The sequence below is a fragment of the Typopeltis vanoorti genome, chromosome 7 (genome assembly GCF_054136105.1).
Source record: "Typopeltis vanoorti isolate ZY-2024b chromosome 7, IOZ_Tvanoo_1.0, whole genome shotgun sequence".
NCBI lineage: Eukaryota > Metazoa > Arthropoda > Arachnida > Uropygi > Thelyphonidae > Typopeltis > Typopeltis vanoorti.
The window spans coordinates 45,995,107-46,011,842 of record NC_143555.1 but is presented as its reverse complement, the minus strand read 5'-3'; the positions used below and the strand labels follow the sequence as shown (position 1 = coordinate 46,011,842).

Sequence of the window (16,736 nt, the reverse complement as noted above, 5' to 3'; positions counted from 1 at the left end):
CCTCTTGAGGATACATGGCAGGAATTTGATGATGAGGATTGCTTTCTATGTATGTGAATAGATAGGAAGCGCTTTAGGAGAAGTAAATTTCTTTTTATTAGCTTGGTGTAGTTAGGAATAAGATTGCTGTCTCTGCATCTCTTCAAAAAAGCCAGGCGACTGATCAAAAGAGAAACACATATAGCTAACCGTAATGATTGCAACATTCATGAGCACCATCTCAATGGATTATGAGAATCCTTTCCTTCATGCTTACACGGTGATCAGAATACATTATAAAAATTATGGAAACAACTACTATGTTAGAGTAAAGCTTTATAAGTTTTAGAGTAAAACTAAAGATAGTGATTAAGTACTGAGAGTAAGAGAAGTTAATCTGATATAGCAGTGTTCCTCAACCTGTGGTCCACGATGATGGGACAAGTCGTCTGCAGGCAGACTTAAATTAATTAAATAAATATATATTTTTTAATTATCCAAACAAAACAAATTAAAATTGAATAAGTAAGTAAAAATTATTGAAATCAAATGGAGCCTTAAAAAAAACCAACAAATAACATCAGCATTCAAAGGCGGAAGCAATAAAACTATATTGTTTTTCACTTCACCCCTCTTTTATTATTCGTCATTCTGCCACTAAATTTGTAGCTGCAGAATGACGAATAATAAAAGAGGGGCAAAGTGAAAAACAATATACAGTGGTATCTCGCTAATCCGAACTAATAAAAACCTTGGTTGTTCGGATTAGTGAATTTCCCCCCAAGAGAAAACAATAACTAGCGTTTAAGACAAAAATAATAAGATTCTAATGATACATCAATTTAATTCTGTAATTAAATGTAACTGATAGAAAAAAAAAGCCACTGTACTGTAATGTAAAACTTAAAAAATAATACAGTACTTGAGTTTATTTTAGTAAAAAATTTAGTTTGTACATACCTGGATTGTTGAGGATTCTGATTTAATAAAATTGCACAGTTCAGCACAACTTAATTTGCGTAAAAAATATCACTTTCTTGTACACAACACACACAAAAAAAAGTTTCACAAAATAACACACACAAAAAAAGTTTTTTTTTATTTCTTTGTAAAAAAGTCACCGATTTTGTTTTGCTTCTTGGAAGCTAAACGTTTTTCGAATGCTTCTTCTCGGAGCTGCATTAGCAACAAAATTTTGTGGAATGGCGTATCATTCTGCTTAGCCCATTCTATACACGTATTAAAACTGTCAACTGCCTCTTCATGTTTTACTTTTTTTTCTTTGAGTACTTTATCGTCATCATCATCTTCTAATTCATTCTGTAGTGTCATATTTATAATTTCAGCATCCGACTTGATTTCAAATTCGGTGATTCATGCTGACAATACAGTATGTACTGTACAGTATAAAAAAGCGAACGTGAACACACACAATAAATCAAAATAGGCCTACAATATAACCGTACATTCAACAGTATGAAAAAAATACTGTACTGTAATGTTAAATAAAAATAATAGTGCATAAAATAATAATACGTAATAAATAAAACTTTTTTTTCCCCTTCAAACTGCAGTTCGGATTACCGACTAAAGAGGTTCGGATTAGCACGATACCACTGTAGTTTTATAGCTTCCGCCTTCCCTTGCTGTTTTGTCAGATATGAAGTGAACATGTGTTATCCACATTTCAACCAATTGCTTGTTGTGTATTGATTTTTATTATTGAGGGTTTCCTTCAACCAAGGCTCAGTATATCTTCAGAAGTGCTAAGTGATACTTGAACAAAGTGTGTCATGAGTTAACCCCAGTATTTATATATTTATATATTTTTCGGAAACTTTTTTTAACAAAGGAAAATGAAATGGCTTAGAACTAGGACTTTGAAAAGAAGAGCAAATGAAACAGGTAATGCTAACCCTAATTGTAATACATGTGTTGTAACGGCCAGTAAATCTGATACTATTAAAGTAGAAGAAACAAGCAGTTCAAAGAAAAAATACAGTAGGAAATATATCAGTTCATATTTGGAATTCAGGTTTACTTGGCATGGAGATGAAAGTGAACAGAAACCTCAATGTGTTATGAAGTGTTGTCGAATGAGTGCATGAAACCTGTGAAACTCTGATGACATTTAGAAACTAAACATTGGGATGTGAAAAATAAGCCAAATGAATCTTTTCAGCAACGCTTAGGGACATTAAATCAGGAAAGATATAATTTCAGCCATGGGTTCCATTAATAGCAAAGTACTGGAAGCATCCTGTCTCTTAAGTTTGCGCATAGCGAAAACAGGGAAACCTCATTCTATCAGGGAAAATTTACTACTTCCAGTTATAAAAGATGTAGTAAAAACTATGTTTGGCAACAAGTTACTAAAAGATGTTGATTTGATTCCTCTTTCAAATGACACTGTCAGTCGCAGAATTAATGATATGGCAGGTGACATAGAATCTCAGTTAATCGAAAGAGTTAAGAAGAGCCGTTATTATGCATTACAAATAGACGAGACTGCTGATGTCACAAACTATGCGCAGTTAATATGCTACATAAGATATGCGCATGATAACAACATTCATGATGATGTTCTTTTTGTAGAACTTCGTCATCCCGAACAAATGGAGAAGAAATATTTCACACTCTCAATAATTACATAATACACAAAGGATCCAGTGGGAAAAATGTATAGGCTTCTGTTCGGATGGAGCTCGTGCTCTTACAGGCAGGCATAGTGGGGTTGTTTCTAAGGTCAAAGAAGTAGCTCCGGATATGAATTGGGTGCATTGTTTCATGCATAGGGAAGCGTAAGCCTCCAAAGGAATGCCACCAGAATTTAAAACTGTGCTATACAACACTGTCAAGCTATTAATTTTATTAAAGCTCGACCGTTAAATAACAAGTTATTTTCAGTACTCTGCGATGAAATGGGCAGTGAATATACACAACTTTTGCTTCATTCTGAAATTTGCTGGCTTTCCAGGGGCAAAGTACTCCAAAATTATTTCAATTAAGGCACGAAGTTTTATTATTTGTAAATGAATGTAATTCGTAATTCTGATTTTGCATCAGAATCTTGTTGACGAAGCATGGCATGGTTATCAACACTATCCTATCTTTCAGACATTTTTTCGAAATTAAATGAACTAAATCTCTCCCATCAGGGAAATTTTGTAACTGTTCTTGATGCCTATGATAAAAGAAAGGCATTCGAGAAAAAACTGGTTTTATGGATTAATTATGTAAAAGACAGACAATTTGCACCTTTTCCAACATTGGAATCCTTTGTAGTGGAAAATAATATTTTTGTTCATTCTGAGTTTGTGGAAAGGGTTTGTGACCACCTCAAAAATCTGAAAAGGAATTTTGAAACATATTTTCCGAATAACTTTTATAAGAAATTTCTGTGGGTTTGCGATCCATTTCAGGCTTGCAGTCACAAGAACGACCTTTCGTTATCAAAAAAGGAAGTGTTAATTAAGCATTCAAGTGACAGTGGGCTTAAAATGTAATTCTGTGATCTTGGTTTTGCTCGATTTTGGATCTCGTCTTCAATGAGAAGTGAATTTCTGGAATTATCTGAAGAAACATTGAAAATCGACCTGCAGTTTTCTACAACCTATCTTTGAGAGAAAGAATTTTCATCGCTCCTTCAAATAAAAACAAAATACAGAAATTGTCTTAGTGTGTGTGTGCCGATCTTCGACTGAAGTTGACCAATATAGAGCTACATATCCAGCAACTCTGCAAAGGCCGAGAAGCTCAACCATCTCATTAAAAGTAAGCAGTAACATAATTATATCATCTCATTTATTTGTTTAATAAAAATTAAAACTTTGTTCAATGATGATACACTTTTAATCATTTACTTCCAATTTAATTAATTATGTTGCCATATCTTTCAAAACATGCTTTTAGATTTATTATGTTATAAATAGCACAGTTTTTCTGAAATGTTGGTAATTTCTACATAGGTTTTTTAAAAAAAATTACAAAAAGTCAAAACGATGTATAGGGAAATAAATTAAAAACACTATGTTTATTTTTGAAGTAAAACTTTAATTCCAACATTCTAAAATGTTATTTTTCTTGCTTTTCTGTTTTCAAAATAGTCGATCACATTGTTGAAGTCTATTTCATCACTCAGTTGCTGTTTTATAGACAGTAAGGCAAGATTTCATAAACGGCAAAAACGGTGCGGATCTCCCCCCCCCCCCAAGCTACGCCTCTGTAACTTAGTGGTCCGCAGAATTGTTTTAGGTATTTTACTGGTCCTTGGGCTTAGAAAGGCTGAGAAACACTGCGATATACTGATAATGGATGAATCTATGATAAGTCATCTTATAATAAATACACTGGTATCTTGAAGCGATGTCAATTTTCATAATTACTTATTCAGTGGAATCAGGAAAAAATGTTCAGATCAGAATGATTTTTCAGAATTTGGAGAACAGTAGAAAGAGAAAATGCATAATGAATACAACAGAAGGGAACAAAATTTTGGTGAAGTAGCGAGCTAATTTGCTTTTTTTTATTTTATTTTTAATATTTTTAGTGTATTTTTGGGATTTTTTCTTGAAGAGGTTTGTCAAAATTCATATCCTGCATCATAATAACAAATCACAAAAAATTGCAAAATATAACAAAAAATATAAAAACGCCAAAATAGCAAATCTCATTAAAAAAAACACACACACACTTCCACTTCACCAACATCTGAAGCATCAATACAAATAATGATACACGCTACCACTTACAGGCATCAAAATATGACCACTATTCCTAACTAAACCTCTTCCATGACAACTGTCCTCTTTGGCTTTCCCAACAACATCATACTGATGCTTTCCATAAAAAAGGAGGAATGTGCACTTTTGTCAATTTGGACATTCCTTGCCAAAACTTACAATTTCCATCCATCTGCTCTGATCCAAGATTTCTTTACCTAACTTTATAGCCTTTGGCTCCCTTTACCAGTCTCTTAATTCTCCTAAAAGTTGACTTCATATGTGGCGTTTGCACACTACCGCGCTAGGCCGCACGAAGGAAGTCTTGGTTTCGAGTCTAGTCGGCGACTAGAGGAAATTTTTCTAAGCCTTTTTTCGACCGGTTCCCGAGTTAGTCGATCTCTGGCACGGGCAAGCAGGTTTTTCCTCCCGGAAACTCGGGTTTTTCATCCTGTAAATTCAAGAAAATCGACCGTAGAACCCACATTATTTCAGACATTAAATATATTGTGTTAGGGTTAGAGACCACGAGATGGCGGCACATTTGAGCCGTCTCTCTTCACTGCGTACCGCTTAATTAGTGATAGCCTTGGGCCATCTGTCTCTGATTGGGTACCAGTGGAGATTGAACTGCCCACTCAGTCTCCAAAAGTTAGATAGGGCTAAATGGCCTCGCCTACTCCCGTATATACGGGAATAAAAAGGCGTTAGCTGATTTTTTTTTTTTTTTTTAGTCTAATTATCTGAATTGTGAGATTATCTTTCCAGGAGATTTTAACATTCATAAAATCAACTTTACAGATCAAGCCAGCAGGGAAGCCAAATGATTCACTATCAGTCCTAATTTAACACAAATAGTTAACTAAGCAATCAACCAGAATACCAGACAACCCTCATCATTCTTTGAACACTCTTTGAATCTTTTCTTAACCAGCATTCCCTCCAAATACACTTGATGCCTGCTTTCCTCTTGAAACACCAACCATAATTTTATGGTTCGAGTTTTCAAGTCTCTTTTTCTGCAGATTAATTTCATACCCATGGAACTACAATGCATTTAGTGGGATGACTTCTTGGATTTTTATGCCTCTTTTCCATGGGTCTGATTACTGTTTCCATCCTCCTGATCCAAAAGCCTGCTCTGCCCATACAACTGAAATAATCCTTGCTGGAATGAGGGTTTTCATTCCTTACTCTACTGCAAAGCCCTAACCTCAATCCAATCCCTAGTTTGCATGTGATGAAAACATCTTGATGATACTATGGCAACATCATCCAAAGATAAGGCACCAGTCTTTTCCTCCAACTCTTGCACAGACGATCAAGGCAAATCGCTTTCTGCAATAAGATGAACTGCTGAATGCATTTCTTCTTTGATCTTTTGCCATAAATACAGGGACACAAGAGAGTCTCCTATAGATCTAGATTTATCCATCCGGTTACGTTCAAAAGTTCTGCTCCAGAACACCCATCCAGTATCTCCCATATAAGCTGTTATATTTTCATCTGTACCTTACTCAAAAGGCATGGGAGCAAGCCTTAATCCAACCTGTTCCTAAACAGGTACAAAAGAAATTCAGACATCATATTATCAGCCCCAGGCTCTCACCTTAGTACTTTCAAAAGTGATGGAAAAGGTCAACAACCAGCTATTTCACTTCCTGCAGTGAAGACCCATAATTAATTGGTGATTATGGATTCTACTATTGTTTTTCTACAATTTCGACTCATTCAAAGGTAACAATGTAAAAGCCTTGTTGCCTTTCCCACCTTTGGAAACAGGTCATAGAAATTTATGTATATTATTTCTGGGAAAACTCCCATGTTACTCCTCATTATAAACTATTATAATACAGCTATATTGCCTGCTTCAGTTTAGGAGTGCCCCTGTTTAAATGTCATTGGCTATTTACTCATGGGTTCTTAGGGCATTATGAGTGTAGATGTACTAAAAAGCATATGTAGCTTAAGGAATAGAAATTGCACATACCTTTTTCTGGGTGTTGTGGCTTTTCCTCTGTCTGCGATGTCGAGAACTGCAGTGTGTGTGTGTGGTGTGTGTGGGGGGGTAGGCAGTTTGGTAGAATAAGTTAGAAAAACCCGGGTTTTTTTCGTAATATATAGAAACATATACTTTTATATAGGGTGGGGAAAAAGGTGAAAGGGTTAATTTTTTAAAATAAGGAGGGGGAAGGGGAAAGGTGGTTGACGGGGTGTGGACCGTTTCGACTATTCGTGGTCATCATCGGAACATATTGGGAAAGTGGAAGCTATGTCAGGTCGGGTGGGTGCTTCAGAGGTGTTTGTGTTGTCTCCTATTGGTCGGGATTGTGACCTCAATTTAATGTTGTGAAGCTTCCAAACCTCGGAGATTATGTAGGGCCTGTGTACGTTGATCGAGTTCGCGTCACACTTTATAGCTATTGTTTCCGATATTCTGAGCATTGTTTCATTGTCTTGTCTGTCTATTATGATGGCCTTGTCTATCTGCGGGGTGTGTTTTTGTTCAAGGGCGTGAACAGCTATTTCCGTTTTTCCTGTGCTTTGTATACGATTTTTCTTTTTAATGTTGCGTTTTTTAGTGTTTAAATGTTCTGGAATAGGGATGTTACAGTCACGGAAGTGTTCTTGTAGTCTTGCCCATAAAGACCTGATGGTGGAACCTGTGTAGGTGATGTCACAGTCTTTTTGGCAGGGAAATTTATAGACTACATTGTGCTGTTCAAATATATCTTTTTGTGTGTGAGGTTTGGTGGATTTTAGGAGGTTAGCCAGTTTTTGGCTTGTGGTGAATACCAGTTTGTAGTCAGTATGTTTGAAGATGTATTTATAGGCTTTGTATGTGTTTTGGGTGTATGGTAGTTTGATAATTTTTTGTGTAGGGAAGTTCGTTTTGGTACTTGGGTTTTTTTTTTTTTTTTTTTTTTTTTTTTACAAAAAACAAAAAAAAAAAAAAAATCCGTCATCTTATCACAATTCATAAATGCTCACAAATTTTCAACCAATCAAAATAGTCTAAACGCTGAAATAAAAAAACTAACACAGATCTTCTTAAATCGTAACTATCCTACACAACTGATTAACTACGCAAACAAGACGGCAAAAAACCGCCAAAACAACCCAAGTACCAAAACGAACTTCCCTACACAAAAAATTATCAAACTACCATACACCCAAAACACATACAAAGCCTATAAATACATCTTCAAACATACTGACTACAAACTGGTATTCACCACAAGCCAAAAACTGGCTAACCTCCTAAAATCCACCAAACCTCACACACAAAAAGATATATTTGAACAGCACAATGTAGTCTATAAATTTCCCTGCCAAAAAGACTGTGACATCACCTACACAGGTTCCACCATCAGGTCTTTATGGGCAAGACTACAAGAACACTTCCGTGACTGTAACATCCCTATTCCAGAACATTTAAACACTAAAAAACGCAACATTAAAAAGAAAAATCGTATACAAAGCACAGGAAAAATGGAAATAGCTGTTCACGCCCTTGAACAAAAACACACCCCGCAGATAGACAAGGCCATCATAATAGACAGACAAGACAATGAAACAATGCTCAGAATATCGGAAACAATAGCTATAAAGTGTGACGCGAACTCGATCAACGTACACAGGCCCTACATAATCTCCGAGGTTTGGAAGCTTCACAACATTAAATTGAGGTCACAATCCCGACCAATAGGAGACAACACAAACACCTCTGAAGCACCCACCCGACCTGACATAGCTTCCACTTTCCCAATATGTTCCGATGATGACCACGAATAGTCGAAACGGTCCACACCCCGTCAACCACCTTTCCCCTTCCCCCTCCTTATTTTAAAAAATTAACCCTTTCACCTTTTTCCCCACCCTATATAAAAGTATATGTTTCTATATATTACGAAAAAAACCCGGGTTTTTCTAACTTATTCTACCAAACTGCCTACCCCCCCCCCCCCACACCACACACACACACACTGCAGTTCTCGACATCGCAGACAGAGGAAAAGCCACAACACCCAGAAAAAGGTATGTGCAATTTCTATTCCTTAAGCTACATATACTTTTTAGTACATCTACACTCATAATGCCCTAAGAACCCATGAGTAAATAGCCAATGACATTTAAACAGGGGCACTCCTAAACTGAAGCAGGCAATATAGCTGTATTATAATAGGTCATAGAAAGATCTGAAGAAACTCAATATTTGCAAGGCATGCGATCATGTGGCATCAAGGCCTACTTAACAAACAACCATCTTATGGTCACTCCCACTCAGGTCATTCACTGCATGTCGTAGTGGATGGCTTCCTCTCATTACTAATTCTTTACCAGTGCTAGAGTATCGAAGGGTTCTGTATCTCCTCACACTGTTGATCTCATTCTTCAGTGACCTCTCCCTCTCACTAAAACTTCAAATCCTATTCATAGTTTTGCCAATGACAGTACTTCCCATTCCTCTTCTTTATGTGTGAAGCCCTGTAATGTTCATCAAGTGATTAAAACTTAAAGATCTTCCATAACCCATTGTCTTAAATACTGATCTTCTTACCATACTAAAGTGAGAATAAAGACAACTTACTAGATTTCAATGCTATCAAAATATCTGATAATATTCCAATTTCGACTCGAGACCAGTTTCCTTTCTTAGGCTAACTTTCACATCCATAGCTTGCTAGCCTCTAAGAGAAGACCTGGTATTCTTTATCATTTGAAACACTACCTCTCTTGCTCAATTTCTAACACTTTATAAATCCCAAATCAACCCTATGAATTCTTGATTGTACACAATCAACATGAATAATAGGTGACCCCCCCCCCCCAAACATCACAGACTTCCTCCAGTCACTTTCACATAGGTATTCTATTTGTGAATTATATCCTTTTTTAAAAAACAGGTACTTTCATGGACACTGTTCTACCAAACTGGCCACTACCATTCCTCTGCTTTCTTCTAATCCAAATTTAATTCTACTGAACCACTTTCTCATCTTCTCCTCTCTTTTCATCTATCTTTATTATCAGGAACAATCTTTCTCACACTATTTTCCACAGCGACCATAAACCTCCAACTTTTCAGGAAACTTGTACACCTTAACCACCTGTCCACACACGGTACTCTTCTGTTTCAAGTCTAGTGACCTCTAGTGTGTAGAATCAATATAAAAAAAACCATATCAGTGTGAATTTTTGCATATTTTGATTTCTCATCATAATTAAAAATAGATTATATGAATTTAACTGTTTTGACTCATCTTAACATTACTGTGAAACTAATAAATGACAGATAACATGAACTGATAAAAAATTAATTAGAAACTGTTTGCTCTTAAAAAAAGTTATTTTCAAGAATACCATGACTTTTAATGCTATGCAAAACTTCTGACTATTAGATCAAGTTGCTATGTTGGTACTTTGCTTCAAATTACAGCAACAGAATAGTAGTAATAGCTATGCTAGAAGGAAACAAATGAAATCAAAATATCTTAGGGAAAAAAAAGCACATAGCTTTTGCAGTGTGCAGTAAAGCGTCTATATGTTTATACAGTCAGTCCTCAAATTATGACATATGCCACCCCATTAATACGTTTACTGAATACAACCTCACTCCTAAAATCCATGGACAAGAGTGTTATTGCTGTCTTCAAGGAATATTATTTAAAAAATACTTTTGCTCAGGCTATTACTGCTACTGTAGGTGAGAAACCCTCAGAGTTTGAGTTTTGGAAGGAAATATGAATTTTGGAGTGAGGTGGCAGAAGAGCATGAATGATGTTTGAAGGAAGCTTCTGAAAATATATTTTCATACATTCACAGATTTGCAAAAGACAAATCCTTACAAGAGATTGGTGACAAGAAAGTGGTAAAGTAAACCTCCAGTTTTTTAGTTAGACTGCTAACTAAAAAACTGGAGGTTGACATGGAAGATATAGGGTATTTGTGAATTTGCAGATGAACAGCTCTGAAACAAAGACCTTATAGAGCTAGAGGTGCAGAAGAAGAGAGAGTAAAAAGAGAGCATAAGAGCAAGAGAAAGGTGAATTCCCCCGAAAAAATTTATAGTCAAAAAACTGGCAAAAGCATTTGTCTCTGTTAATAAGGCAATTTGTTTGAAGAAATGAATCCCAAAATGGAGAAATTTATACAGAAAAGAAAAGGAAACCTTTGCAGACTAAATTAGACATAATGTTCTAATTTTTAAAGCAACATACTCCTGTAATCAACTCATTCTCTGAAGATGAGCCTAGACCTTCTACAAGTCATGCACTTGGCAAATTATCCTTACATAATGTTTTTTTTTTTTTTCCTGAATTTCAACTGATTATCTTTGTATTTATTTATTATTGTTGATGCCATCTGATGAATTTTCAAATAATAAAGCAGTAGCTTTGAAGAATTACTTTTTCTCCATGTGTGTTTCCATCTGATTATTTTACTGGTACGTGAAAAGAAGAACTCATGTTTCATTATTTATTACCATAAACAGAAATTTTATTTTATTATTTACACATTGTATTATTTCTCTACAAGCAGAGGGAAATTAGATAAAAATATAACAAACAGACCTATATGTCTTAGCATTCAGGCATGTTAATTTTTAACATATCATTAGAGTTCTGATTTCTGACTTACGATAGGATCATCAGATCAGAATGGAACCCCAAGATAAGTTGAGAACTGCCTGTGTACGCACACACACGTTTATGGGAGGGGGGGGGGGGGAGAGCACTATTATTTTGTGGCGAGTTTTCAGAGCATCACATGTTAATTACCTAATACCCAGTCTGTTACAGCTAGTGAATTCAATTAAATTGGATAAATCTAATCCTGGAATTAAATAAATGCAGTTATCATAATACACTGTTGTATTTGATGTCATCAACATCTCTAATAAACAACACAAGTATTCAGCTGCACATGAAAGGTCAAGCTTCATTCAGGTTTTAGTGCTTGAAGTGGTTTAGGATGTTATTTACTAAAAATACATAGGTTTTTATGTTGTTGTTTTTTAATTTTTTACAGTAAATTGATAACAAAAAGAGTACATTACCTCACTTCAACTATTTCTGCTGTGTATATTGCTCCAAATTCTAATACTGGCTCCCTCTATGAGGAAAAAAAACATACATTAAGTAACTCTTGAAATGAATCAAATTCTTTGATGTTAGTGCATTAAAATATAAAAAAATGTTGATGTGTATGTATATTTGATAGTATAATTCCATAAAAAAGGAATTAGATAAGTACCAGATCGACATAATAGGGGTGACTGAAACAAAAAAGACCAAAACTGGTGAGATCTTTCTGAGCAATAAATACAAAATGTTATATTCAGGCAATGACAATCAAGGAAAAGAAGGAGTAGCCATAGTATTCAACACAAAATACGAGGCTAATCTTCTTGAATGGCAGTCAGTCTCAAGTAGAGTAATGTGGGCAAATATGAGAATGGGGAACTGGACAATGAGACTTATTTGTGCCTATGGTCCCACAGAAGGTTCTACTAAGGTAGAAGTGGAGGAATTTTTTGAGGCTTTAGAAAAAGCAACTGACACAATGAAAAAGGAAAAGTTGGTCCTTGTTGGGGATCTAAATAGTAGAGTAGGAAATGATTGTGAGACATACAAAAATATTTTGGGAAAATTTGGAGAAAAGAGCAAAGCTAATAATAATGGCAAATATCTGTTGGATTTCTGCTCAGGACATGGACTGGTTATTACTAACACCATGTTCCAACATAAAAATGTGCACAAATTCACATGGAGAGAAGAGGCTAGGAATAAGAAAAGTCTCATTGACTATGTTATTGTTGATAGTGATGTTTTCTCCCTGGTGCAGGACACCAGAGTGTACAGAGGATTTGAAATTGGAAGTGATCACTATTTAGTCTTGAGCAGGATAAAATTAAATATCATATTGAAAAGAATAACATGTAAGAAAGTTTTAAAGCGAATAAAAGTTGAGCAGCTCTCAGATATGAACTGTAGACTAAAATACAGAAATATTATTGAAAAGAAAATGAAAGAGTTTGAGAACAGGAATCAAACCTTGGAGATTCAGTGGCAAACTCTGAAGGAAACATTGATTGATTCTGCCAGAGAGGCATGTGGTGAGGTTGTGTGCAAGGATAAAAAAATCAGAACTCCCTGGTGGACACAGGAAGTTAAAGAGGCAGTGAAGGAAAAGAAGAAAGCATATCAAAAGTTCCTGGCAAATAAGTCAGCTTTTACTCTTAGAGAATACAGAGACAAATGTAAGAAAGCTAAACAGTGTGTAAAACTAGCTAAACAAAGTCATGGGAGGACTTTGGCAAGAATATAGAAAATAAATATCAAGAAGGTGGCAAAATATTCTGGAGGTTGTTGAAGAAGCTTAGGAATGGAGGAAAGAGTGCTGTAAAAGGAATTAGAGATGATAAAGGTGAAATGAAAACAGGAGAAAAAGATATCCTTGAAGTATGGAGTAATTACTTTGAAAAACTGCTAAATGAAACAAGCAGTGATGACAGCACAGTGATAAAAAACACTGACCAGGCATGCAGTCAGGAATACATATCCATACTTGAAGTAGAAAAAGCCATCAAAGGCTTGAAATGTGGAAAGGCAGCAGGAGTAGATGATATTCGACCAGAAATGCTGAAGTATGGTGGTATAAGAGTCTTACAGTGGCTGCACTGCATAGTTCAGAAAGCCTGGACAGAGGGACGAATTCCCGATGATTGGAGTAAAGCTCTCATAGTACCCATATATAAAAAGGGAAATAAAACTGAATGTGAGAATTACAGAGGTATTTCCCTACTGAGTGTTCCTGGCAAGATCTATGCAAGTATACTTGAGAAACGGTTGAGAAGAATTGTGGAAGAAAAGCTTGGTGAAGAACAAGCTGGATTCAGGCCAAATAGAGGCTGTCAGGATCAGATCTTCACTTTACGACAAATAGTCGAGAAAGCATGGGAATATAACAAAGATCTGTATTTAAGTTTTGTTGATTTGGAAAAGGCATATGACAAGGTGCCAAGAGAGAAGCTATTCAATACGCTGCAGTTATATGGTGTCAATGGAGCACTATATCAAGCAATACTTAGTCTTTATTTGAGTTGTGAGTCAGCAGTTAGAATTGAAGGAAGTACAGGAAGATGGTTTAATGTTAAATCTGGTGTGAGACAAGGATGTACATTATCCCCTCTGTTATTCATTATCTATATGGATCACATTATGAAGGAATGTGGTATCAAAATTGGAGATGTTAATGTCAGCTCTTTGCTTTATGCGGATGATGTTATACTTCTAAATAAATCCGCTACAAGTCTGCAAGATTCTCTGACTAAATTGAATAACTGTTGTAATAGATATGGTATGAAGGTCAGCAATAAAAAGACAAAGACAATGAAAATAGGCAGAATCATTGAAAATGTCAATTGTGTTGTGAATGGAGAACCTGTGGAACAAGTAAAACATTTCAGCTACTTAGGCACAATTTTTACTGAAGATGGTAAACTAAATATAGAAATAGACAACAGAATCAGCAAAGCTGGTATCGTGGGAAGTCAATTGAATAAATTCATATGGAATAAGAAAGAAATTAGTCGGAACACTAAATTAGCTGTATACAAGACTGTGTTCAAACCAATTTTAACTTATGGATCTGAGAGCTGGGTCAGAAGTAAAACACTTGACCAAAGACTAGAGACCGCAGATATGAGAGTCCTGAGAAAGATTAGAGGCGTGAACAGATGGCATCAATGGCAATATCATATTAAAAATGAGGATATTAGGAAAGAACTTGACATTGTCAGCATCCAGGAATGTGTTAGCAGAGCTAATCTCAGATGGTATGGTCACTTAAATAGAATGGGAGAGGAAAGATTAGCAAAACAAGTGTTCTCTGCCATGTTGGCAGGAAAACGACCCAGAGGAAGACCAAGATATAGGTGGATTGATACGGTACAAAGTGCCTTAGACGATAGAAATATAAGATCTGATAATGTTGGAGTCTTGACAAGTAACAGACTGATTTGGAGGAAAATTGTAGACAGGAAGTTAGTAATGATGTAATTTTTTCATGTAGTACTGTCATATCCTGTACACCCCTTGAGGGTACATGGCAGGAATTTGATGATGATGATGATGATGAATTCCATAAAAATTCACAACTTTTGAAATTCTATCAACCATTAAATATTTTCCCCCTCTCTAAATAATGCTAGTATAATTACCATTTAGAATAGTGCAATAATGAAAGAGTAACAAATTTATTATGAAAACCATGCGGTGGGATAGAAGCTTAATGATTTCAATATTTTAAAGTTTTTGATGATTAAACATCTTTCGTACACAAGTAATTTCAAATTTTTTCTATTAAGAAAGTTAGTTTATTACATAAAATAGATACTTTTGGTATGTACATGGACTTGATCAGCCTCACCTCTGAGAATGTACTCAAATTCAGCATCATTCAAATTCAAAACAGTTACATCAGAACTAACAATGGAAAAGAAGCAGAACTGGACAAAGAATTAGAGAAGTCCCACATTGACATAACTAGTGTTGCTGAAGCCAGAACCAGGTAAGACTCTTCTAAATAATAACAAAAATATGTTATATTCAGGAAATATCAGGGAAAAAAAGAACACCTACATTCTTCGACACCAAGAATGCAAATAATCATTGAAATAATAATATCAAATAGTGATGCGGACAAACATCAAAAGGTAAAACTGGAAATGTGATTTATATATTCCCATGGTCCGACAGGAGGTTCTACTAAGGACAAAGTGAAAGAATTTTTCAAGTCATTAGAGAAAGCAGATGATATAATGGAAAAAAAAGAAATGTTGGTCCTTGTTGGAGATATAAACAGCAGAGGAAAAAATTAATACCAGACATATAAAAAAGTAGCAGAAATATTTGGAGAAAAGGGGCAAAGCTAATATTAATGGTAAGTAACTACCAGATTTCTGTTCAGGATAGACTAGTCACAACTAACACCATGTCCCAAACCTAAAGTTGCACACAAATATACATGAAGAGAACATACAAGAAATAAGAAAAGCCTCATTGACAAATGCCACTGAGGATAGCGATCTTCCTGCTAGTTCAGGACAAAAAAGCATACAAGGGATTTGAAACTGGAAGTAGTTATAGTTTTGAAGAATTCAGTTCAACATTTAGTTTTAAAATTGGATAAAATTAAATATCATAATTACACAAATATTATTCAAGAAAAAATTGGAGTATGAAAACAAGAACCAAAACATTGAGCCATTCAGTCAGAGAGAGAGAGATATATGATGAGGTTGTATGCAAGAATACAAAAATTGGAACTTTATGGTAAACTAAAGAAGTAAAAGAGACATTCCTGGAAAAGAATTCACACTGAAAGATGCTATCAAATAAGTCCACAGATGCCCAAGAGAATACAGAGAAAAAATGTAAGAAAGCAAAGCACTGTAAGAGCAGTGCAACAGATGTCTTAGGAAAACTTTCGTAAGAATATAGAAGATTAATATCAGGAGGGCAGCAAAATGTTATGGAGACTATTGCAAGAGCAAAGAAATGGAGGAAAGAGTACTATAAAAGGAATCTGAGATGATAAAGGTGATAAGGTAAATATATCCTAGATGTCTGGTGTAATTCTCACTTGAATGAAACAAGTGAGAATAGTAGTAGAAAACATTCAAGAAGAATATAATTAGAAGTACATATCACCACATTAAGTAGAAAAAGCCATCAAAAACCTAAAATTTGGGAAGGTAGTTGAAGTTGATGATATATGACCAGAAATGCTCAAGTATTAAATTTATAAAAGTTTTATAGTGGCCAGCATAATTTAGAACACATGGTTAGAAGACTAAATTCCCATGAGTGGAGTAGAGCTCATATAGTGCCTATCTGTAAAAAGGGAAATAAAACAATGCAAAATTTACAGAGGAATTTTGAGTGTTCCAGGTAAGAGTTAAGCAAACATACTTAACAGGCTAAGAACAATTGCTGAAGAGAAACTTGAAAAACAAGTTGAGTTCAAGCC

The 16,736-nt window shown here is 35.2% G+C and overlaps 1 protein-coding gene across 1 annotated transcript in view; it reads right to left on the bottom strand.

The window, feature by feature from the left end:
- PNPase (polyribonucleotide nucleotidyltransferase 1) overlaps window positions 1-16,736 on the bottom strand; it is a 440,058-nt gene that overhangs the window by 34,972 nt on the left and 388,350 nt on the right. Inside the window, exon 21 of the mRNA XM_090395838.1 lies at window positions 11,761-11,816. Coding sequence (XP_090251964.1) covers window positions 11,761-11,816 — 56 coding nt within the window. The remainder of the gene's footprint in view (window positions 1-11,760; window positions 11,817-16,736) is intronic.